The sequence below is a fragment of the Mauremys mutica genome, chromosome 8 (assembly GCF_020497125.1).
Source record: "Mauremys mutica isolate MM-2020 ecotype Southern chromosome 8, ASM2049712v1, whole genome shotgun sequence".
Classification (NCBI taxonomy): Eukaryota; Metazoa; Chordata; order Testudines; family Geoemydidae; genus Mauremys; species Mauremys mutica.
Window position 1 is genome coordinate 10,925,734 of NC_059079.1, and position 26,253 is coordinate 10,951,986.

The 26,253-nt window shown below is 42.6% G+C and overlaps 2 protein-coding genes across 5 annotated transcripts in view; one reads left to right on the forward strand and one right to left on the reverse strand.

The window, feature by feature from the left end:
- Positions 1-2,134: 2,134 nt before the first annotated feature.
- LOC123376037 (cytochrome c oxidase assembly factor 7) lies at positions 2,135-21,389 on the reverse strand. Of its 2 annotated transcripts, XM_045027662.1 has the most exons (6): positions 20,886-21,389; positions 20,188-20,328; positions 16,572-17,574; positions 13,032-13,170; positions 9,861-9,962; positions 2,135-2,396 (listed from the first exon to the last, which is right to left on the reverse strand). In XM_045027662.1, exons 1-3 carry the CDS (start codon positions 20,989-20,991, stop codon positions 17,126-17,128), a joined length of 696 nt encoding a protein of 231 aa, XP_044883597.1. In that variant the 5' UTR covers positions 20,992-21,389; the 3' UTR covers positions 2,135-2,396; positions 9,861-9,962; positions 13,032-13,170; positions 16,572-17,125. The 2 variants fall into 2 exon arrangements, with proteins under 2 accessions (XP_044883597.1, XP_044883596.1); XM_045027661.1 differs by lacking the exons at positions 9,861-9,962; positions 13,032-13,170.
- A 2,633-nt stretch (positions 21,390-24,022) lies between these two features.
- ZYG11B (zyg-11 family member B, cell cycle regulator) overlaps positions 24,023-26,253 on the forward strand; it is a 34,300-nt gene continuing 32,069 nt past the window's right edge. Inside the window, exon 1 of one of the 3 annotated variants that reach the window (XM_045027859.1) lies at positions 24,023-24,093. In XM_045027859.1, the coding sequence (XP_044883794.1) occupies positions 24,091-24,093 (3 nt within the window). In that variant the 5' untranslated portion in view covers positions 24,023-24,090. Of the gene's footprint in view, positions 24,094-24,193; positions 24,213-24,599; positions 24,711-26,253 lie in introns of those variants that run through there. The other 2 variants (XM_045027860.1, XM_045027858.1) reach the window with 2 other exon arrangements.

Consider the following 26,253-nt stretch of genomic DNA (forward strand, 5'->3'; position numbering starts at 1 on the left):
GCATTCCCTAAACACAACCTTGGGTGGGGGGGTGTCTCCTGATGAAATTGACAACACTAGCACATACTAGCATCTGTTAGCTCCATTGTATACATCCTAGAATGGATCCAGTGAAGCAGAAGAATGATTGGTGTTGTTTTTTTTGTGTGTGTGTATGCGATGAGTGTGCCTCTCTGCACACACATAGAGATGCTTTTTTAAAACATTCATCTCCCTTCATAGCCCTGATATCCAATTTAATCTTGACATCTCTACCCCCACATAGCTTCTTAGGGCAGTAAGATTAATTCTTAAGTCTATCTCAGAAGAGTAAATCTTAGGTTCTTATCTAGTGGAGTCCACCAAAAATCTGAGTAGGTGGTAACTCGCTCTCTCTGATTTGGTACTGAACTGATACATTGGCATAGATGTGAGGAGGTATGTGTAAGTGGAAGTTCTGTCTTTCTGTTGAGTATTAAATCAGCCAGAGCCAGCTTAGGGACAGGTGTGAGAACAGTGTGGTCACATATGGACCCTACCTGCTTGTAGAGACCCCTTGGTGACCAAAGTGTCAGAGCTGGGAGCATCAGCAATAAAATACATTTTTCTTTTTTAACCAACAAAACAGCAGGGATGAGATCATTAGGAACATTGTGGAGAGAGAGGTGAGCAACAGTGGATTCCTTATTGGGAGGACAGGAGCAGAGATTGAAGAAATGCACCCACTGGACAATTTTTGCATGTCCTTTAAAAATATACAATACCAGCACTGAAACCAATGTCCTCATGGCTCATTATTGCTGTTATTTCACATCTATACTGGTGTTTTCCAGAGAGGATAAAGTCACAGCCCCAAAGAACTCTTCTTTAGGTTGTGTACAACACGATGCAGAGAGATATGACCTCACAGGAGTGAGGCCTGGGCCTACTTCCTCTTTTTTGGTCTTGTTTTTTTATTTTAGTATAATTTAGATTTCCTTGAGTTGATGGTGGCATTGTTCAGAAGCTGTGGAAAGGCCATTAAAGATCACAGGGTATCATTTACAGAACTAAGGATGATACCCACACAGTCCTTGCCAAATAGTAATTTTTTGTAATTACATTCGACCTAACTACATTCCCTCCACAACTTCAGTTAGATACAGCACTCTTCACTTCTGATTGACTGGAATATGGGCAGAATCACTTTGCCTTTAGAGAGGAAACGTGGAGGGGTAGCCATGTTAGTCTGGATCTGTAAAAGCAGCAAAGAGTGGGAACACTTCATATCTACTTCCCTCTCTATCTATCTATCCATGCTCCACAGAGCACAAGAATCTTTCTGAAAGAAAATTCCCCAGAGTTTTTATGCTAAAGGTCTGTTAGTCCTCCAGGTTATATCTGCTTTCCAGTCTTCTGCTATCATGGATTCAGCTTAATGAGCAGTTACTGAATCGGAGAAATAAGCGTTGCTCTATCATTCCTAAACATCAAAAGACTAATAAAAGCTCCTTATCTTTACCACCATATTCCCCAAGAAAACACTGCTGCTTCTGTACATAGTGCCTTCCAAGGAAGGCAAGCCAAATGTGAAGCTTGGATTTCACCTCTGTGCAATATTGCTGGCTGTGTCCTTTTGAGCTGGAGGTGTCTTAGCTTACTGCTGGATACCATTTCTTTCCCTTGTTATGCTGCCATCGCAGTGGACAAACTGCACAAGGCTGTTCTGCATTCTGACAAAGGAAGTTGTCTTGGGCTTTCCCAGAGAGCAAGACGTTGTTGATTCTGAAAAGTGGCACTTCCTTGACTAAGCTCTTAGGAGTAGGTAGGGGTGTGTGTGTTCTATAGGGAAAAATGGCTAAAAGGAAAGCATCTTTAATCCAGTCCTGCAGGTCTGCCTCAGGCGAAACTCCCACTGAAGTAAATGGGAGCTTTGGTAGAGTCCAAGATGAAGACCCTTGTTTGTAAATGCATCCCAAAGCCACTGCGGAAAGATAATCAGCTGCAAGATATGTAATTATTGCTATAGTCTAGTTAATGTATCTGTGTATGTTGCTTCTCATATCTGCACAGTGTCTAAGATAGTATCCGTCTGTCTTTGTGTTGCTTAGCTACTGTACAAATTTACCTACTGGATACACTAAGTCATTTATAGAACACAATAAAATACTTGACCTACAAATACAACACAAAGTTTATTTTATTTCTATCCCAAGGACATTCGTTTGACACATACATTAAATGTTTTTCCCTATTCTAAAAATATCCCATAGAACATTCAAGTTGGTTGTTGCAGGGATCCCATTTTCCACATAGTTTATATGGCTGTTTCTTGTTATTGACTGGTCTTCTCATTTGTGTTAACAATTTAAACTTTCAATGATTCAGTCTTGGAGCCTGGGTAGATTTGGGAATTCCCATCCCCTTGGATGGTGAATCTGTATTAACAAGAAAGTGACAGTCAAACTCTTGCAGTGAGATTCCAAGGTTGAGTTGTGGACCTAGTGGTTAATTTTCTACTCTTTTGTAGTGAGTTGATGATCCAGCTTAGGATGACCAGATGGTCCCAATATTAGAGGCTTTGTCTTATATAGGAAACTATACCCTCTAATTCCTCCCCCCAAAACAAAATTTTTCACACTTGCTATCTGGTTAACCTACTCCAGCTGCTGTTCTTTTCAATATTTGGTTGCCATTTACATTCCACAAAAACTAATCTTTTTTGTTAATTTCATTGTCGCTTAACTTTAAGAACCAGCTACGTTGGTGGTTTCGCTAAAACTGTGCATGTTTTAATTCAATTTTGCAAACCTACCAATTTAACAAGGTATTCTATGCTGCTTAAGGTTTAGAAATACTTTCTCAGTGCTTCTCAAACTTTTGTACTGGTGACCCCTTTCACATAGCAAGCCTCTGAGTGTGACCCCCCCCCCAATTAAAAACACTTTTTTATATATTTAACACCATTATAAATGTTGGAGGCAAAGTGGAGTTTGGGGTGGAGGCTGACAGCTCGTGATCCCCCATGTAATAACCTCACAACCCACTGAGGGGTCCCAACCCCCAGTTTGAGAACTCCTGTTTTAACTGATGTTTGAGTCTTCTGTATTTCCAGGCACAAACAGCAACTAAGTACTCTTAGTCTGAAAGACCCCTTGTTTTTTTGCTTTGTTAATCTAAAACAAGAAAGAACACAAGTAAAGACTCCATGAGACACTGCATCCTGTATGTGTCCCTCTCTCTGGATGGTATAATAAAATGAACACAAAATAGCTGCTTGTCTCAGCAACTTGCAGAGTCCTTAGAGATTTAAAGGTAAAGTATGCGGGGGGGGAGGAGGGAATAAAAGCTACATGGCTTAATACACCACAGTGTAATTTTGTTTCATTGTGTTAACTTTTCATGTTGCAGAAACCTTTTACTCTATTATAGCAAAGCATTTTGGGACTGTCAGGGTTCCCTCCCCACTCTGAACTCTAGGGTACAGATATGGGGACCCGCACAGAAGACTCCCTAAGCTTATTTCTAGCAGCGTATGTTTAAAAACTTCCCCAAGGCACAAATTCTTCCTTGTCGTTGGACGGTATTGCTGTCACCACCAAGTGAGTTAGACAAAGATTCAGGAAAAGGACCACTTGGAGTTCCTGTTTGCCCAAGATATCCCCCCAAGCCCCTTCACCCACTTTCCTGGGGAAGTTTGAGAATAAAATACCAACCAACTAGAGAAAAAAAAAATAAGAAGCACCTCTGTAAAATCAGGATGGAAGGTAATTTTACAGGGTAATAAAATTTAAAACACAGAGGATTCCCCTCTAGGCAAAACTTTAAAGTTATAAAAAACAGGAATTAGCCTCCCTCTTAGCATAGGGAAAACTCACACGCTAAAACAAAAGATAATCTAATGCATTTCCTTCCTATTACTTACAATTTATAATCTTAGATGCTTATTTCAGGTAGGGTTTTAGGAGATGGTTTTTCCTGCTCTGGTCTCTCTCTGTACCAGAGAGAACCACAACAAAGAGAGCAAACAAAACCTCCCCACACAGATTTGAAAGGATCTTCTTCCCTTATTGGTCCTTTTGGTCAGGTGCCAGCCAGGTTATTTGAGTTTCTTAACCCCTTACACGTAAAGGAGGGATTTTATGCTACCCTTAGCTGTATGTTTATGACAGGGATGTTGATATAAAATGTACTCTCTAAATGTAATTTGTTGAAATATAAGCCTATTCTGTGCCTTTCATATAGACTTCAGTGGCATGACTCCTTAGCTTCCTCTGCTATCAAACTCTTCATTCTGATGCTCATATGAAATTGGTAAGGTCAAAAAAGAACTTCACCAAAACAAGCTGAAAAATTTACCTTCAGATATAATCTCGCTAAGGACCGCAGTCTATTTGACCCATGATATTTGTGGCCTAATGATCTATAGCAGCTTCATTTTTAGGAGGCAGTGATGCAGCAGGTGTCACTCTAGCCTCGATCATGTTAAGAATAAATGTTGTGTATTCAATTAACCGAAACAGTGCAGAATGGGTGAAGTGGCACAATGCAGCAGAGAAGGTATTGCTACTTATCAAGAGCCACTTGATTATTAAAGGGAAATAAATGATTGGAAGACAACACATCAAAGAAAGATTGTGCATTACTCTACAGTATAAACAATTTTTAATTTCTTATCCCATTCAACTTTTACTACTAATACCTCCCCGGCCATGATGTGGCTACCACATCTCCCCACTAATAGACTAAATAAATGTCAGGAAAATCATCCAAAGCCAGTTTTTCTTAATGTTTTCTAGTCAGTAAACTGAGATCAGGGTCTTATAATTGTAGCTGTGGCCTTGGATGTAAGACTCTCTCATATCTGACTCCCACACTGAGTTACTCATCCAATGTCCTACAACATATCAATCTCTCAGAACCTTACTTTCCACATCTATATAATGAAGACAATATTTATTTCCCTTTCAGAAGTGCTCCAAGACTTTTGTAAAGCACTTTGTACTTCCGCAGTGCCTTCCATTCAGGAAACTCAGTTTTATTTTATTATTATAAAAGCTTCTAGTGCTAGGAGAGCTGAAATAAAATGAATTTGCATTTCTTCAACATTATTGAGATAATTAAATGCTCCAACTTCCTGGTCCATCAAGGATCCAGGGAGCAGGAATATGGGAACATAACCCAGGCTATATCTAATTCATGTAAACACTCCCACACTATGACATGGCAAGTGTGTGTAAAGGACTATCTGTTGGAAGAGTCTAGACCCCTGTCTGGGGTCCACTCATACTTGAACAAATAGAGGCCCAATCATGGCACTTGCATGTTCAAGTAGTGGGGCTAGAACTGGTGCTCTCCACGGACAAGTGGTAGATAATATCGTTCCTCCTGTCGTTACAGAGCCAGTGCTCTAGCATAGGGCTGGGGTGGCACTGAGATGCTGTCTTTTTGGGTGGGGAGGATGGACATAAAACAGAGCCCCTGACTTTGTGTGGTTATGAGAGACCCTTATAAGAAAAGGAACATTTTACAAGACACGGGCTAGCCTTAATTCAAGTCAGAGTGATGTAGCTGTCCACTACCAAAATTCTTCTTATAGTTTCCACTGGATGTTTTTTCCATTTCCTGTCCTAAACTGTTGGTTATGTGCTTAAATAGTGTTTCACCATAGGCTGCACTTCAGTGTTACATTTATTCTGGATACAGTTTGTATTTCAGTTTGTGAAGTGATCTGGAGTTCTTTGGGCTGAAGACTGGTACCTAAATGTACAGGGTTTTCTTTTCATTTCCTTGTTTTAATGTACAGAAAGTCTTAGAAGTTGCTAAATAAAACCACCTAGGGGGTATATTTAGCACCATACTTCAGTTTTCCCACAGGGAAAACACAATGGTGGTAGAGAAATTCCACCATACAAGTAAACCAGTGTTAAATCATCATAAAAATCACCATTTGAAATCACCACTTCAGAATGTTCCTGTAGCAAGGAGGTGTGATCTCCCTCAGAGGCTGACACGGAGGGAACACCACAAGCTGCCTGGTGGCCAGAACCAGGACTACACCCCACATGCCAGAAGCAGAAGGGTGGGAAAGTATAAAAGGCCAGCTCAGTTGGGGGGCAGAGCTGCTGAGGGAGACAGATGTGTCTTTCCTGCTGCTAGAGTGGGATGCTGAGGAGAATCATGGCTGCCCTGAGGGCCTGCACAAGCTTCACGACACTTGCTACTCCTGCTGTCCTTGGCGGTATATCCCCAGGAGCTGGAGGACAACCTTTGAGAGCAGGTATGCCTGAGGGGGCGAGTAGGAAGAAGTCCAGGGAAACTAGACAACAGTCTGGTTAAGAGCTGGCCTCATACAAGGTCAGTGTGTTGTGGGAGGATGCCTGTTGATTCAGTGGTGGAGTGGTCCACCACTGTTAGGTCCCTGGGCTGGGACATGGTGTAGTTGGCTGGGCCTTTGGGCCCCCTGCTTGCCACCCCTGCCCTAGAGACTGCAAACCCTGCCTGAGCCCCCTAGACTGTGTTTGGGTGTTCAACCCCTGCCAGAGCCCTAATGACTTGCTGCCCCTCTCTGACTGAGGGCTTGGGATCATATATTGCAGGTGCTCTACCCTAACTGCAGGTCAGAGCCCTGGTGGCCTGCTGCCCCACCCTGATCGAAGGCTGGGCATATGTACTACAGCTCTGCCTGACTGCCGGCCAGAGCCCTGACTGGTCACTACCCTGCCCTGTGTGAGGGCTGGGCTTATAACTTGGTACTGCTCTGTCCTGACAGCAGCCCCACCCTGCTTGAAGGCTATGGCCCATCAAGTACCACTAATTCCCGCTCTTTGTTTTGAGCATACTCTAGCAGACCAGACAGTGAGGAAGTGTGACCTCCCTCAGAGGTGGATGCGGAGGGACAGCCATGACCTCCTACAGTCCCTAATTCCATATCACAGAGATTTCTTACAAGTTGATTTGGGGGAAAAAGAGATGAAACTGTGTGTGTGTGTGTATATAAGGTGAATAAAATGTATTTGGAAGTAGTGAGCGCTTAGTAATTCTAATTAGTACTATAGTGGAAGGGAATAACGACAATTACACACCAGATACATTCTGAATGTTAATACCGTATACTACTGGGTGTGTTTAAAGAGCAGATACGGAAAAAATTAAAGAACTAAAGATGAGACATGACTTAATGGTCTAATTCTAAGTCAGAATTTAGAAGCCTAAGTCTTTAAAATCTTTGGGGAAAAAAAATCAATATTCTATTGATTCTGGAAACATTAGTAATACAGTGTTAGAAGTGCTAAGAGAGGCACAGCAAGATACTAGAGAAATCTATTGTCAATCAACATTTTGAAAAAGGAACTCCAAAGGGTATCAAAACTGAGAATGGAAAATACAATACATTTTATATTTAAATACCTCTTCATATAGTTAAATGCTTCTGCAGTTCATGGCTTCCGAAGCTGACCATAAAATGTTTTTAGTCTCTTTATTCCTGCCAAGGTCATTAAATCCTAAGAATATTAAATCTTAACACATGGGATTCATACATAATTCTTGATATGTTTACAAAGGACCTGATTCTTGATTGCCTTACTCCTTTGTAGTCATGTACATCTGTGCCAAGTGGTTGTAAAATGGTACAATCTATATAAACAAATGGGGAGTTCAGCTCTGGGTGTGTTTTACAGCCTCTTTGCACAGATGTAAACTACCACACAGGGTACAAACCCTAGAGCATCAGGCCCTTCACCGCAGTTGAGAATTAGGAAATTGGTGTATTCTTCTGCAAGAATATGTTATTATTTTTTTTAATTCCTTGATAATGCCAGTAGATAGATCACAACTAAAAGCCAGGCTGATAATTGTGACTGAATCCTGTCAGAAGACTGTCATTGTCTTCAAAGTTTTTTTTATAACTCACTAAAAATAAGTTTCTTACTGTCAAATTTTAAAAGTCCTATGTTCTAAATGAAGTCTTATTTTCCACAAGTTATTTTGTAAAGGACAGCTGCCTTCCGCCCCCCTCTACTGTCCCATGCCCTCTCCTTCCCAGTGACAGGACATCTCATGCTGCTAGTGGCTAGGTCCTTCTGTGACTGCTGAAACACATGTCTACACGTGAATAACTCCTGACAAGATTTCTATATGGAAATCCAGTGATCTGCAGGCAACAGACCCTGCTCCCTCTCATTTTCTTTTTTCAGCTGTTGAATTTTGTCTAAGGGTAATAGTCCCCAAAGCACCTAAATGACTTGGTAACCTACATCCCTGTAAGACTTGGACTCCTGAGAGCCTAACCCCCATTTTCAAATATGAATGAGGCACTTAAGTCATTTAGAAACTTTTGCAAATGTTAGTTTGTGAGCTCTCTGACACGCTGACTATCAGTGTGTGTGTTTGTACACTGCCTAGTGCAAGGGACCCTACTTGAATCCTTGGTACTTCTGCTATAGAAAGAACACTACCACTGATAGTGGTTTGTCACCTGGCTTTGATGTGAGCAAGCCCAACAGAGCCCTTTCTGTATAGGGCCCCATGGAGGAGGTGGCATTTTCCCTACTCTTCCACACAGGCAGGAAAAGATCTGCTGAGGCAAGTCCCCTCTGTCATGTGACAATGTAAAGACTCAGTCTTCAAACACTGAAGGGCCAGCAATGCCCCTCTGCCATGTACATTGGCCAAACCGGACAGTCTCTACGCAAAAGAATAAATGGACACAAATCTGACATCAGGAATCATAACATTCAAAAACCAGTGGGAGAACACTTCAACCTCTCTAACCACTCAGTGACAGACTTAAAGGTGGCAGTTTTGCAACAAAAAAACTTCTCTTTGGAGTCTGTTTTTGAACTTGAATTAATATGCAAATTAGATACAATTAACTCTGGCCTAAACAGAGACTGGGAATGGTTGGGTCATTACACTAATTGAATCTATTTCCCTATGTTAAGTTCTCCTCACACCTTCTATGGGCCATCTTAATTATCACTTCAAAAAGTTTTTTTTCCCTCCTGCTGATGATAGCTCATCTCAAGTGATTAGACTTTTCCTGTTGTTATGCATACTTCCACCTTTTCATGTTCTCTGTATGTATAAATATCTCCTGTCTGTGTGTTCCATTCTATGCATCCGAAGAAGTGAGCTGTAGCTCACGAAAGCTCATGCTAAAATAAATGTGTTAGTCTTTAAGGTGCCACAAGTACTCCTGTTCTTTTTCCGGATACAGACTAACACAGCTGCTACTCTGAAACCTGATTAAGACACTTCATTAGAACAACCAAAGCAGTATTATTTCTAAACTCTCTCCTTGCAGTCTCACTGTAGAGCTTCTGCTTAGAACATGTTCCACAATCTCTTATGTGGATTTGTGCTGCAGCTTAAAACATATATATGTGCGCGCGCACACACACACACCCTCATACTTTTCATGTGTACCTTCAGTAGGGATGCTTCATCCTTAAAATCCCAAGAAGATAAAATAAATACTAACAAAGAATCCTGTGGCACCTTATAGACTAACAGACGTTTTGCAGCATGAGCTTTCGTGGGTGAATACCCACTTCTTCAGATGCAAGTCATCTTTGCAAGTCATGCAATAAATACTGTGGGTGATTTTCCCCCACCACTTCCCATCCATTAACAATCCTGTCACAGTTGCTGGAGATGGGGAAATAATACTTCCAATCAGCACTTTCAACATCTACAGCCAGATAGTCACACTTTTATTTCATTCATTAGTCTTGATCAGCTCCCCCTTTGAAGTATATTACTGTATCACAATAGAACATTGGCTGCCTGCTGAGATAAACACAAACTAGTTAAGAAAAAAAGAAAGCACTTCAGTAAGTTGCCAAGTTTTTAAATGGATTCCTTTATTTAACATTCTCACAAGGTGTTTAATCACCTACCTGGTGTGCTGCTGCAGTACTGTGCCTATTTCCATCCACTCACAATCATAAGTACACCCAGGCTGTTTGCTCTTCACCACATAGACCTGTTATTCTATAGTTCTTTTACAAAGAGAACAAGACACAAGTATATTGCAGCAGATGCTTTCCATGCAGTTCTCCTCCCTACAGGTCACCCTCAAAGCTCCTCCCACTTATATCCTCCCAATTATATCAATACCCTAGTAATTACTACTCAAGTGCTCATAATCCCCTACCAGGAAGTGTTTAATTGCTCCCCACTGAGCCTGCAGCCTTTTCTGTGCTGCAGTAATGTCAGGGATCAGGGTTCTATAGCTAGTACTCTGCACAATCATCCAACCTACAGAACCTAAAAAACTTAATTCTTCCAGATTTCTATGGATGGTGCTCTGGATATGTGTCAGTTGCTCTACCTGTACAAAATCTTAATGGCTTTTGAGACAATAATTTCTGTCCCAGAAATGCTAAATTATGTCTTTGTAGTGTAAGATAAAAAGGAAAGATGCAGAAATTAGCCTTGCAGCAATACAATAAGTGCTCCTACTATTCAAAGCATGGTTGCTATAAGCTAAGATATATTGCAATTGTGAAATCCATCAAGAGGACTCCTGATCCTAAAAGCTAGGTTGGAAGTTGATTCTTATGGATACACTAACTATATAAAAAAAACCCTGTGCCGCTGAAATAAAAAATGGGACTGAACCCTTCTGACGTTATCCCAGGGATGTTCCATGTAAATTTCACACACATGTTCATCTGATTTTAAGTTGCTTGTGTGCCTTGAGGAGTAACTACTTTAACCACAGATTTTGCTAGACGGAAGCGTGCATCAGTGAGACAGCTTCAGTATTTGGTTGATGGATAAATAAAGGGTCTGAGCATCCCATTTTACAGGAGCAGGACCAACCTGCTCATATAAGTGCAGGCGATGATCTGGGCCAACATTCTGTTTGATGGGCCTGATTCTCCACTGCCTTGAACCTTGTATAGTCCCTTATCCTGTACACTGTGGATGTAAAACTTTACCAGCTCACTCCACTCTTACACCTGAGATAGGATTTTACACCTATTTTGTCCATGTGTAAATGAATACATGAGGTGCAAGCCAGTGAAGAATCTGGCCATGAAGCTTTTGTTCTGCTTATCCTGAAAGAAGGCTTGCTTTTATTTTCTCTAGCTGACCCTTAAAATACTAACTACAGTAACACAAATCTACTTCATTTTTGTTAACGATACATTGTAAATTGCTGGAAACTGGACGAGGAGGCATAACAACATTCCCCTTCTCCAGCGTAAATAAGAATTTTTGACTTGCACTGCCATCTATTGCCACAGCATGCACATTTTATCTGCATCTCTATTATATGCCTGTGCAGGTTTTTTTATTCCTGTATTAAATATCCCCCTTGAAAGGAGTTTGTAATATGGGCCATTCACTTAGAAGTTCAATGAGCCTGGTGACAAACTGTTTTAATCAATAAATTCTCTAGCTGATTTATAACACGGTGAGTTATCAAGAACTGATTTCATTGCACACATTTGTAATAATGGTGTTACTCTATTGACAGAGTCTGCAGTAAGATAGCTATCAGTTTGGTGGATGAACCAAATGGACTAGGATCCAGCTCATTCCCAGAGCTCTTTAATCAAATCCCCTTTAAATCAGGGATGAATTTGATTCAGTGTCTTTAACTAAGCCTTAAGGCTCTGAATCAGCAAAATAAATGAGGCAGGGTAAGGAGATTTTTTTGCTTAATTAGACCCTAATGAGATAAATTGGCTAAGGCCACTTTCCCTTAAATGTGTGAATAAAAAGTTCAGAACCTGACAGAAAAGCAGGAATCTATTGCTAATAGGTTGTTATTGTTTTCTACCCTGAGGGGTGATTGCCACTTTTCCATCCTTCATCATGTATGCACTGGTTACTATAAGGTTCTCATGCATGCACAAGCAGCAAAGTAACATCTTTCTGTTTGATTACAAACAATATAAATAAAACTTTTTTTAAATGATGACCTATGCCTGAGAGAAAGGATGGTCAGGTATATAAGGCACTAGACTTATACTAAGGAGAGCTGGGTTCAATTTCTGCTTCTACACTGCCTTCCTGTGTAATCTTGGTCAAACCACTTAATCTCTTTGCGCTCCCATTCTCCATCTATAGAATAGGGATAATACTACTACTTTTCTCACTCTGTCTGTCTTGCCTATTTAGATTGCAAGCTCCTCAAGGAAGACACCCTCTCTGACTTCATGTATGTACAGCACCTAGCGCAATGGGGCCTTAGTCCTCATTGGGACCTCTAGATACTACAGCAGTACAAATAATAATGACAATAGCTTGATTGTGTTTTGGTTAGTAAATCAAAGCCTCCTGAAAACACAGTACTTGTAAAATACAAAATTCCTCAATCCCCAGACAGCACAACTAGTGTGATTGTGCACTTCACAGGGCATGGCCTTCCAGCTTGTCCATATGCTGTAAGCTTTGCAGGGTTGGGCAGGAAGTGAGGTAGGGCTTGTATATCTACCAGACATTGTCTGAACTAGGCAAGAGCGTTAGGATCCCTTCTGCCAACTTGACTACTCAAATTTCTTGTGAGAAGTGGCTTGTATTTTTTTCTCTGATGCACTAAAGAAAACACTTTGGCCACAATTTTAAAAAATGACTAATGATTTTGTGTCCCTCAGTTTCTGAGTGCCCAGTATGAGACTTTAAAAGGGTCTTAAAGGGGTCTTCAGAAAATGCTGAGCACAAACTTCTGAAAATCAAATCCCTTTAAGAGGGGGAGGTCTCAAGTCGGGTGCCCAAATATTGAGGCACTCAGTATATCTAGTCACTTTTGAAAATCTTGGCCTTTAGATCTGAGAGGTAAAGAGTATTAATATAGAATGTATGGGCAAGATTCTAATCCCACGCTGCTTCTGCACTAATGGAACTCCACTGATTTACACCAGTGTAAGAGCAGTCTCTCTGTTTCTAATTTCTGTTTAACAGAAAAATACATTCATGTCCTTTTCTAGGTTTCCCAATGACTGTGCTTAACTACCAGCTTAAAAAAAGAAAGCATATTGTAACAAAATGACTGGTCTGTAAGTAAATGGAAACAACTTCAGAATAGGAGTCCATTTAGAGATAATTACACTTACTATTTCATAACCGCAGAGCTGCTAATCCCATATGAGTTGAAGTTCAGAAAACAGTGTATCGCACCAAATGCTTTTCCTCAAGTTTGTCTGTAATTAACTGGTTTCTGTAAAACCATGGTGAGCAAAGTGCTGCAACCCACTGTGAAACAAATTAAAGTTATTTCCTTGTGTGACAAATACTGGAATTACTTTGATTTTCAAAACTTGGATGACTCTCTTACTGTAGTTTTAATTAGTTTTTTCTTCATATTTTTGTTCAAGCAGCTCTATTCTTTAGAGACTGATCAGAACTTCAGTTCTATAACTTCAATCAGGAAGCCAATGGTTGTACATTCACAGGTCTGCCTCTTGCTGCAGAGCCTTTTGACAGTTGAGGCACATCAAGCTGGCAGATCAGAGAAAAAGGCATTTAAACTGTGTGCGCGTACGTATATGCACACTTATAGCTGATGAATGGCATTAGCCCTGGTGACTAAAGTCCTCTATTTATTCTAAGAACAGGAAATAATACTTGGGCCCTAATTCACTTCTCCTAACAGTTTAAATCAAGAGTCACAATGGTGTAAAACTGATGCTGGCAAATCAGGCCATTAGCACTTAAGTGTTGCAGTGCTTAACTTGTGGAATTCACAGTCCTAAGTTAGGCAGCCATGCATGGTAGGGGGAGAATTAGGCATCTAAGAAAAGGATTCACAAAAGACATCAAGCTGAGTGGATGAACTGTTAAACTAGCCAGTAGAAAATGCCAGAATGAGACAGAGAAAAAGTGAGAGACTGATTCTATAGCCCAGTAGTTGGAGTCAGGGTCGCATCCCTGCTCCAAGAAATATTTCATTAATTATACAAAGGGAAACAGCTTCATCAGGAGAGACTGAGAGGGGCCCACTCCAGAATACCCAAAAAGCCTGATAACTAGGGCACTCGTCTGGGATGTGGGAGACAGAGGCTCAAGTCAAACCTAGGTCTTCCACATCCTGGGTGACCACTCTAACCAGTTGGATATTTGATATAATTGGACACCGCCCTTCCTCCAAAGTCTCATCTCCCTGCAGGCAAGATCAGCAGGGGAACATCTAGCTTGAGAATCTCACTGGAGCTAGTGCACCAATCATCTGAGTGACATCAGCACTGGGGTGCTCTGTGCATACTCATATACAGAAACAGGCACCTAGGAACTTTAGACACCCATAGGGTTAGGGGGAAGCTGAGCAGGGGTTTTGTAAATGCCACTGGTAGCTAAATGTTTGACTTAGGTGCCTAAAGAGGCATTTAGACCCCTCAGTCCCCTTGTGGAGCTAGCCCTTATGCAGTCTTTTGAAAATGAAAAAATGCACTAAGTTTTCCAGTGTTTCCTGTGTTCCAAATGAGAAGGTGCAGATCTAAACCACTCTCACTATGGGGCCATGGCTAAAAGCCACAAAAAGGTCCCATGTCAGCAATGCAGTTCCCACTAGAGCTCTGGGAATGAGCTGGATCCTAGTCCATTTGGTTCATCCACCAAACTGACAGCTATCTTACTGCAGACTCTATTGCTGGCGAGAATTGAACACCGCTTGATTTTCAGGTCTCAAACTGGAACTGTTGTTTTAACGGCTAGTCCAGCAATCTCTTGCTTTGTAAGTTGTGAAAAATTGATGGGGGAGAGAGAGACAATATGGAAATCCACCATATAATTTGTACATACTGCTACTTACTTTGAGAGTTAAACAGGTTGCTAAAATTTCTTCTGCTTTAATTCTGCACTAAGACTTAGCCAAGGGACTTTAGGCTTCCCCTTCACATCCCTCAAGTCTGTTAAGCACAGAGCCACCATTCTTCCATGCTATAAAGGAGCGTAATTTTACTCTTGTTAGTCTCCAAACTTTTCCCACTGATCTGCATTTTGGGATTTCTTAATTACCATTATTTATCCAAACCCCTCTGGTGACTATACTCAAAGGATATAAAGCCCATAATATTACCAACTGCAAATGGAAAGTCCCTGTTAACACATGCAGGAAAGGCCTCCAACTGAGAAGCATCTGTCCTGAGTTCCTGAAACCTCTGTAATTACATTGCAGTAGCACAATCACAACTCTGAAACCATGTCCTGCCGCAGCCGATTAGAGTACCCGCATATATTAGAGTCCAGTTGATAAATTAACAGGATGCTTATTTGCTTGCTGATTCCATTGTAGTGTGTCCTATTAGCAAGAATAGAGGGAGTATTCTCCACTCTTAGCTTGATTTTATTCCCTCATTTTGTTTTCTTTAAGAGTGAAATAGAATTTGATACTTGTTTCAGCTTTTAAGGAGGATGTATACCCCACTTGTGAGCCCAAGATCCCAAATGAAAATATTTGTCCCTCTTCATTTTGATTTGGAAAAAAATATATATATTCTTCAGCTACAGGAAATTCATTCTGCAGATTACGGAAACTTTACATGAAAAATAAGAAATTTAGGAAGACAACTAAAAGGAAGCCACTAGGTTGAGGGCGACAGTAGAAGCATGAAGTTAAGTAGAAGAGGAATAATGACAGTGAGGATTTAAATTAATGGAGATATACCTATCTCCTAGAACTGGAAGGGACCTCGAAAGGTCATTGAGTCCAGTCCCCTGCCTTCACTAGCAGGACCAAGTACTGATTTTCCTCAGATCCCTAAGTGGCCTCCTCAAGGATTGAACTCACAACCCTGGGTTTAGCAGGCCAATGCTCAAAACAATGAGCTAGATTTGCTCCTGCATTCCTTGTACAGCCAAGTCCCACAATCAAATCAAGTCAATGAGGGAGCTGAGTGCATAAGGACCTCAGGATCAAATCCTTAGTTAACCCATACCATTTACGTAACACATGGACAATCAAAAATACAGGATGGGGAACGTGTGAAGGCAGATAATTTAAGATAGCTTCAGTGCAGAAATTGCTTAAAACGTATGTAGAGTTTATTATATAATTGGGACAACTCTCAGTTTTGAAATTGGTATCACTTAAGGGAAATAAAAATGAAATGTAGCTCCACCATACAAAAATGCACTATTATACTGATGCCTCTTTTCTTAATTTCAAATGAAGAAAGCATTGTGTGGCTTTTAGAACACAAGCGCCCCTTAGTGGTAAGATACACAAACATTCCACCATAATTTACTGTAGGTGTGTTTTTTATAATTAAAAACATCACATTCTGAAGTCTTTGCTCAGTCAAAAATGCCCAGTGACTAATATTCAAGTTTAGCCTGAGTAAAGATTTCTTAATTTGGGCTCTCTCTCACACACACACTTTTAAAATCACTCAAATTATATACAAGAATTGAATTCTTCAATAAAACATTGAACCCATCTGTAATAGACTAAAAACAATTTACACAAAGAAAGGATACTTAATGACATCTAGATAAGATTTACTGGACTTTCAAGAAATCAAGATTTATATGTGCGCATCTGAATTTTAAAACTTCACTCTTCACCATGTCAGCTAAGTTATATCCCTTTTGTAACCTTGGTAAACAGAGAAGTGCAACTAAAGAAACTACATTTAGAAAACAAAAAAAAATACCACCTTCAGTGATCAGTGTATTTCAGCATCAATGGAAGGAGCATGTCCTGTGATGATTCAAGTTGAGGTTTTCAGTGTGAGTGCTTGCCTTTGGAAAAGAGTGCTCAAGAGTACATAAATTCATCTATATAGCATCTGATAGGGTCCCAGTAATAATATCCAAAGTAGTCTCTAAAATTAGACACAGTTTTGCGTAGTCAGGTTTGAGTAATTATGCACATATGACTGTGTGTGGATGTGGAAGATTGCAGCCACAAGTCAGCACATGGAACTGCACCTTCAATTTTAAAAGCTGGGTCCTCTGAGCTTTTCAAAATTTGGCCCTAAATGTTTGTTCGCCTGAAAAACTGTTCTATATGAAAGGGCAAAGTTTTCAGATAATGGTACACCAAAGTTGTACATGCATCAGTTGCACATCCAAAAATTTGCACATGCAAACACGTACATACAGATGCCTCTTTTGTGAATGCAACAGGTATGGGTTTTTTGTTTGCAGCTAAAGTTTTTGCACCATTTAAAAGCGCAGTCCTAGAAGTCAGTGAATGATTTAATTTGATTTATTCTCCAAATGTTAAGGCTCTAGAAGCTTCCTGCTGTTCTTTATGTAGATCTCTTGCCCTGTTTTTCAGAGCCTCTGCCTTGGCATCATTCTTATCAATTCCATCTCCTAGTTTGTACATTCGACTGGCATTGGCACATGCCCACACATGACCCATGTCACATGCTTTCAAAGAGTACTTTAAAGCCAAGTTCATGTCCTTTGGTATCCCAGGTGCTCCTTGAAGATATATTGCACTAAGATTGAAGCAACTAGGGGCAAAACTGCCATCACATGCTTTAGTGTAGTAGTCCCTGGCAAAGACTGGGTCAGGTTTGTCATCATTTACTTGCCCATCATGTGCTAAAAGTCCAACGTTGTGGCAAGCATTTATTGATTTCTTCCCACCTTTTTTGCAAGACTTCAGAAAGCAGTTGTAGGCAGCTTTCAAATCTTGGCTGAGTCCACCTGCAGCCCTCCAAAAAACACAATCAAATGCAAGTTTGTGAGAAGAACATACTCTAATTGTGAGATAGTGAGAAAACAGTTTTCTTTCACAAATTTTTCAATACTATTTTGGAAGACTATAACTATCATTAATACAAAGATAGTTGGAAATGTGGACTATACTTCAATAGAGAATCGAGACCTAGTCTACATTAAACAAGGTTTGCCAGTATAGCTATGTCAGCGAACCCTCCTAGTGTAGATGCAGCTTTTACCAGCAAAAGACCTCTATTGTTAGTATAGTTTATACCAGTTCCCTTGTGTAAATGAGTTACACCAGCCAAGGCATTTTTTTTCAGTAAAACTATGTCTACACTAAATGAAGAAATGTAAACAAATGTATTCTTTCCATATATAGCCAAATCTGGTTTATCCAAAGACTACATAATTTAGACAAAACAGGTTTCAGGTAAAAGGAAGACTTAGCCTAGGCATTTAATGCAAGGCAGAAAATGCTACCACGGTTGACTATAATAGGTAAAAATATTAGTTTGCTGAAGAGGGGTGTCTTCCATTTTATTTTTATATATAAAATTTAAATCCTACAACTCCTCCTGTTTTGTAGCCAATTGGTATTAGCATAAATAATTCCAACTGTTGCTTAAAGCCTCATCCTGCTCTCATTCAAGTCAACTACAGCAGCATAGGGCCTGTAATTTCTCAACAAAATGGGGTTCAAGCATATCTCCAAATAATATACATAAAGGAAATGTATACAACTCTCAAAGAGACTATCTGGTTATTTGGAAGAGTAACCAAAAATTGATCTACAAGAAAAATGTTTCCTTACTTAGGATTCCTGAGACAAGACTACCCCTGCAGTGATAATGAGATATGAGCCATTAAACCAAACTGTAAACCCTGTATTGAAGTGGTTTCCATCATAGTCAAGAGGTGCAGCAGCACCCCCACACCTCTAGTTCTAGCACTTATGCCTGAGTTGGCTGGCACAGGGCAGCCACAGGTTTTCTTTGCTGTGTAGACATACCTGAGCTTGAATCAAGCCAGAACCCAGGGTTCAAGCTTTGCAGTGTAGATGCAGCCCCACTGTGCTCATGATCTGGGAGTCCGGCAAAAGTATCCTACAATGTCACAGGCAGATTTTTTTGTTCTCTGGACAGTCAAATTTTCCCACGCTGCACCATGAACAAAGGGCTACAGCAGCCATACTGGGAGCGGGGGGAGATACTAGGAAGTCTGGGATATGGGTCGCTAGTCTCAGGCCAACGCAATGCAGTGCAAGATGCTAGAGCCCCAGGTTGGGACCCAGGGTTCAACAATTCCTAACCTGAGGGTTACAGACAAGTGTTGACATTCAAGCCCAAAGTTAACAAAGCCAGGGACTGCTAACCTGATTTCTACTAACCTTCAGCTTACTTTGCAGTGTAGACATACCTAGACAGGCCACCAAAAACGTGAACAGCAAAGAGAATGACATGAGTAGAGATAAGGAAGTGTTAGTACCATTATACAAAGCACTGGTGAGACCTCATCTGGAATACTATGTGCAGTTCTGGTCTCCCAGGTTTAAGAAGGATGAATTCAAACTGGAAAGGTACAGAGAAGGGCTACTGGGATGTTCTGAGGAATGGAAAACCTGTTTTATGTTGTTTAGCCTAACCAAAAGAAGGCTGAGGGGAGATAAGATTGCTCTCTATAAATATATTGGGGGATAAATACCAGGGAGGGAGAGGAATTATTTAAGCTCAATACCAATGTGGACACAAGAATAAATGGATAGAAACTGGCCATCAGGAAGTTTAGACTTGAAATTAGATGAAGGTTTCTAACCATCAGAGGAGTGAAGTTCTGGAATAGCCTTCCAAGGGGAGGAGTGGAGGCAAAAGACATATTTGGCTTCAAGACTAAGCTTGATAAGTTTATGGAGGGGACGGTATGATGGGATAGCCTAATTTTGAAAATAATTGGTCTTTGACTATTAGCGGTAAATATGCCCAATGGCCTGTGATGGGACACTAGATAGGGTGAGATACAGATTCTTTCCTGGGTGTCTGGCTGGTGAGTCTTGCCCACATGCTCAGGGTTTAGCTGCTCACCATATTTGGTGTCAGGGAGGAATTTTCCTCCAGGGCAGATTGGTAGAGGCCCTGGGGGTTTTTCACCTTCCTCTGCAGCATGGGGCACGGGGCACTTGCTGGAGGAGTCTCTGCACCTTGAAGTCTTTAAACCACACGTTGAGGACTCTGATAGCTCAGACATAGATCAGGGGTTTGTTGTAGGAGTGGGTGGGTGAGATTCTGTGGCCTATGTTGTGCAGGAGGTCAGACTAGAAGATCATAATGGTCCCTTCTGACCTTAAAGTCTATGAGTCTAAATATGTGCTTCCTAGCACTGAAAGGTTAACCCATAATAAAATGTTAGCCAGAAATCCTTAAGCACCTTGTCACAAGAAGAGAACTAGCTCACAAGAACAGCCTCAACACCAGTGGGGGCTGGTCTCCAGTGGGCACAAAAGGGGAGGGCCTGGAGGGTTAGCCTCCCCAAGCCAGGGCTTCACCCCCCACTCATGCTCAACACTGCCCTTTCTTCCAACAGGTGGAAGCTGTTTCTCACCTTTCCCAGTTGCATAATAAGCTCCAAGTTTATAGCAACTCTCACTGTTCTCATTCTTTTCACAGTTTTCTTTTAGCACCTTGGCAGCTCCTTCAAAGTCCTTCTTCACCCCCTCCAAATAATCAGCCAATCGATGACAACCTGCGAGGAAGACAGGGATTAAACAGTTTACAAACTAGGCTCAGGCTAGGCCATTTGGGTGTTTCACCGCAACACAAGAACCGAAGACAATTGGTCTTTCTAATATGGTATCTTGCTTGTCCATGTTTGGTCTCATTTGTCTATACTACAAACCCACTGGAAGCTTTAACGTCAGCTCTGAAGTCCCCCCACCCCAGTTTATCTGTGCAGGGCTGCACCCCGGGACTACACTGCAGGCGCAGATTAAAACAAACATCCTAGACCTGGCAGCGCTGCTTTGCAAGAGAAACCCCACACCTCGCTTTCTGCAAGTAGGGCTGGTTTAAAGGACAGCAGCAGGCCCCCCAGCTACAGGCACGTCCCAGGGCGGTGGGGCCCAGTGACCTTGGCAGCATCTCTCCACTCGTGCATGAAGGCAGCAGCTAGGAGAGGCCAGGGACCGAGCGCTCCACCGGGAGGACGCGCCACCCGCACTAGGGGCCAGCCCTCGGTGCCGGCAGCTCTGCCTGGGGTAGGTGCAGCCTGCAGCCGGGCGCTGCGCCGGGTTGTCCACTTACCGTCCGGGTCACCCTCCTTGTAGCACTGGTAGCTGTACTCGATGCCCAGGTTCTCCAGGTAGCCCTTCACCTCCTCCTCATCCTCCAGGTTGACCAGCCCGGCCATCGCCCTTCCTCGGGAGGAACCTGCCGCCGCGCGGCAAGGTGACTCGACCACGAGCGACGCGCCTGTCCCTCCTGCTGGGCCCGCCCGCACCCGGAAGGGAATAGGTACCGCACGCGGCCAGCGGGCGGAGCAGAGCGCCGAAGAATCGATGCGCGGCGTCAGCCCAGCTGCAGAAGCGAAGCGGGCGGGCGAGGAACGTGTAAATTGTGGTCGGAGCAGCTGTTCCCGGATAGTATCCCCTGCAGGCTACACCCCCTGGCCAGGCCGGCAAGCTAGGGACATGGGGCTCTAGCAACGGGGCTTTCCAAGTCATTCTCTTTCGCTTTCCTTTTGTCTAATCACTTTCATTCTTTCTCTAAACTTTTTTTTCCCATTCACCCCTTCTGAAACCAGCCTTGGATCATTTTATTGCTATAGATACATGCAGTAATTTGGCTCAATAGGTTATTATGCCTATCGGTGCTCTTTGCCCAAGAACCATTGAATTGATCTTACTGAATTACACCTATGAATATACTTACACGCATGATACTATTTTGCACTCAAAATTACCCAAACACTTTACAAATGTTAAATATGCCTCAAAAACTAGTTATATGAAAATGGGGAATCTTTCTATTAAAAAACAAAAGGGCTTATTCTACTTTCTATTCCCTTGCTTATTTCTCTTTCTACTTCTCCTCTTTCTTTGGGTAAAGTATATTTTAGAGATACTGTGCTTGCTCTGAGCTGCCTCAATATGACAGTCTCAACAAAATAAGGGGCCAGCTGCACAAGGAAAATGACCCAGACATCTCATGTGTTGCTGGCAACCATTTTGAGCAGTAGGTCACTTTCCCTTCAACCAGCTTTGAAAACTAACTACTATTAGCTGACACAAACTGTTTACCTGACCTCAAGAAGAGGTCTGTGTAGCTTGAAAACTTGTCTCTTGTAACAACAGAGGTTAGTCCAATAAAAGATATTGCCTCACCTACCTTGTCTCTCTAATATCCTGGGACCAACATGGCTTTACAACACTGTTACAAAAGCATGAAAGACGCCTCTTGCACCATAGCTCCAGGTCACTTCCCATACTGATGTTGAGAATGTTTTTGGCATTGCCAAACCCAAGTGTTCACTAGTGAGTCAGTCTGCCTCCCCGCCTCTCACCCCAATAAAAAGAGGTTGGTTTACAAATTATATTTTAGAAATAATAAATTTGCGGGGAGGAGTTGCCTTCTGGGTTTTGAGCCTACAGAGATCATGTTTTCCAGTTGTTCTTTACAACTATGAGGGCTAAAAACTTAGTTTAAAAAAAGTGAAAGCTGAGATTGTTGTGTAATTATGTGATTCCAGGAGCCGTGGCTTTAAGAAAAACACCAAATGGCATGACTTCTGATTAAAATCATGAGTTGGCAACACTTTTTTTTGTCTATCTGGACTAACAGCTACATAGTGTTCAACACCATTTTAAGGGCAGAAGGTGGTGTTGATAACCACTGTCAGCAACTATTCATTTTCCAAGTATAGACAAATCTTTAACACCATATGATCCTGGGCAGGCCACACAACTTCTGTGCCTCAACGTTGTCCTTTAAAAAATGGGATTAATATTTATTTCCCTTCTTTACATCAGTGTTGTGATAACTAACAACTTAATGGTCCTTTTTTACAGCCTCTGTATAAGCAAAACTTCTATTGGCTTCAGTTAGAATTTTGCCTGCATAAGGACTGCATTGTGGAGACTAATAGTTGTAAATTTGACATCCTCTAATGAAAGGAAGTATAAATTAATATAGAAATTTGGGTCTTCTGATCTATTACTTGTTATTTTGCTGGTTTGAGAATAAGTATTGTTCATGTGGCTGTACCTGGAGTCATCAAGAAGCTTAAATGCAAGCTCTTTATATTTTCATTTTATCTGGTTAGGGTGGCATTATTACACATTACATTGTATCCTGAAACTGAAATAACTGAGACTGGTGCACTCTGTGCTGACAAGAAACTGTACTGCAGGGGTAGGCAACCTATGGCACGTGTGCCGAAGGCGGCACGCGAGCTGATTTTCAGTGGCACTCACGCTGCCCGGGTCCTAGCCATCGGTCCGGGGGGCTCTGCATTTTAATTTAATTTTAAATGAAGCTTTTTAAACATTTTAAAAACTTTACTTTATATACAACAATAGTTTAGTTATATATTATAGACTTATAGAAAAAGACCTTCTAAAAATGTTAAAATGTATGACAGGCATGCAAAACCTTCAATTAGGGTGAATAAATGAAGACTCGGCACACCACTGCTGAAAGGTTGCCGACCCCTGCTGTAGTGGGTATGTCTCGTGAGAGAGAAGTGTTCACTACCACCTACATCTATGGTTCAAATCTTCTCCCATTAAAGTCAGTTGCAAAGCCCCCATTGACTTCAGTGGAAGTAGGATGAGGCCTTTTACACCAGAGACTTGCAATTACTTTGTGCTGGAGCCTCTGCACAAATACCTGTTCCCGAGCTTGATCAGTGACCAACTCTACCATCAGCAACGCAGAACTGAGAATTTTGTATATCACTTAACTTAATGAGATGATAGATCATTTTAATCAAACATACTTATCTGGTCCTTGCTGTGCCCATTCCATTTATATGTGTGGATGGGGGGGATTACCGTTTGAGTTACACCGGTGCACACTGTCACCTCATAGGCTTCTACACCACTTAATACCACTAGGGATTCAATAGATGTTAATACAATTAAATTAAAAAAAAATCACAATCACACTCAAACTCCTCCCAAGGGGAAACAGGAAAAGGAACTTACAATGGAATTGCTAAGTCAGTACAATGCTCAAGGCCACTATTTATTAAGATTTATTACGCTTTGCTTGGCCAGCGTGACGAGACTTTGGTTTAACGGGGCTGATTTTCAGAAGACCGCAGCTCCCAGCGGGCCCCCCGGCGCGGCTGCGGCCCGACGGCCAACGCGGCGGCAGAAGCAGCAGCAACGCGGCCCCTTTAAGGAAGGCGGGAGGCGGGCCCGGCCGCCCCTAGCCGGATTCACTTCCAGGTCGACGGGGCGGCCCTGCGCCCCGGCTGGGTGACGGAGCCTGGGGAGCCAGCGCAGAGATGGTGAGTCGTTCCCCCCCCCCCCCCGCCATGGGGTTTGCAGCCCGCCGAGGGCACGGGCCCCACGCGGTGTGGGCCGGGGCTGCCTCCCCCGAGCACAGCCCCTGGCGGGCTCGGCTGAGGTAAACTCCCCTCCGGCTGCCTCGGGGGCTGTTCGAGGCGGGCGGTGAGGCCCTCGCGGGAGCGGACTGGCGGGCGATGGCAGCCCGGCGCTCGCGGCCCCGACAGCGGATCGCTGCGGCTTCTGGGCGCGAGGGGAGCAGGACAGTTCGCGGTCACTGCGGGCCACCAGCCTGGGGAGCGGGTGGTTGTGCAACGAGCCGCTGAGCGGCGTGTTACGTAAACAGGGACCGAGGCTGCAGGAGCCGGGCGGCAGCTCCGCGCCGTGGAGGGGCGAGTTACGTTCCCTGACAGCGGCTCGCCCCGGGAAGTTAACAACCAACCCATCTCGGGGGCCCTTCCAGAACCAGCTGGGGGCTTAGCGGGGCGCGCGAACTGTGCCCGGCCTGGCCCCCCGCGTCTGGATGCACTTAGACCCGGGTCACCTGTTCGCCTGCCTTCAGGGGACTCTGCCCTGCTGGTATCAGCACCTTACTTCCACCACTCCAGCCGTGTCCGGAGTAAGGCTTGTGCTGATCTTTAACTAGTTTGGTTTCAATCAAACAAAACCCCTGCTCTTAACTGGAATAGGGGGAGGGAGAGCTCAGTGGTTTGAGCATTGGCCTGCTACACCCAGGGTTGTGAGCTCAATCCTTGAGGGGGCCATTTGGGGATTGGTCCTGCTTTGAGCAGGGGGTTGGACTAGATGATCTCCTGAGGTCCCTTCGAACCCTAATAATCTATGATTCTGTGAAATGGGCACAAACCCTGTGTGTAGATCAGGCCTACCCAATTAAGGAGCACAAGTTCCCTCAAAAAATCAGGGGGACTTGTACTTCAGAGTCACTCATGTCTACACTGCAAAACAGACACACCAGGTCCCAGGCTCCAGCCTGAGCCCAAACATCTACACTGTATTTTTTATAGCCCCACAGCTCTAGCCCAGTGAGCCCAAGTCAGCTGACATGGGCCAGCTATTGATATTTGATTGCAGGGTAGATATGTAACACCCTCGACGGGCAGGATCGAACCGGGGACATTTGGAGCTTAGTGCATGAGCCTCTACAACAACATGAGCTAAAAGCCAATTGGGCCTGGCTGTTAGCTAAGAGAAGCAGTAGAAGAGGTGGGGGAAGAGCTGTATTACCTCAGGTTTTCCTCAGCTCCTTCCCCCCCCACCCCATACGGTCTCCCTAGCTCATCATCTTGAAAGCCTGGGAAAACGGATGGGCCTTGCAGAGTGTCCAGAAAGCCAACAGATTCAGGTTCTGTTATACCAAGGTAGGAAACATGTTCCAAAATTGAGGGTCATTCACTGAATATGCTCTGCCAGCAGCCACCTTACAGTTATACCAGAGGTCTGCGTGCTTCATTTCTTAAGCTTTCCTGACATGATATACCCAGGCAGCTGAACTCTTTATAGGCTAAAAGAAACATCTTAGTATTAAAATGATTTGGGGTAGGGGGAGTTTTAAAATAGTGCATTTTTACGTGAAAATCTAGATTTTGGGGGTTGGGAGTGAGACAGCTTCCATTATCCTTGTAATTTACAGTTAAATATCTTTTAATTAAATCTTCATAAAGAGTAATTTAGTTATAGTGTTAGGCCTAAATTGCCAACTCTGCAAAATACAATTAGATCCATGGTCAATGAACTGATGTACTGTTAAAATGTAGCTCTAGTTCACAATTTCAGATGTATGGTTATAATCCACTTCCTTTCATTTCTATGTTAGAAATATAGATTGTTAAGAATGCTTGTTTGAAAATGTTGGGTGACTTTACATGGTGCTTTAGTTTAGTGCATACTAGCTGGGGTGTAAATTCTAGTTCACACCAGCATGTTGCACACTTACTAGCCCACGTGGATCCTACTGATGCATGCTGAAAGTTCCCTACAGTGCACATTAACATGATATTAAGCCCTCACTTAGGCCTGCTCTACGCTACAAAGTTAGGTTCAGATAAGTCCACATGCATCAACCTAGTTATGCATGTAGACTCTGCTTTCGGGTGCAACTATGTTCTGATGTAAATGTATCTGAGCACACCTCCTCACTCATG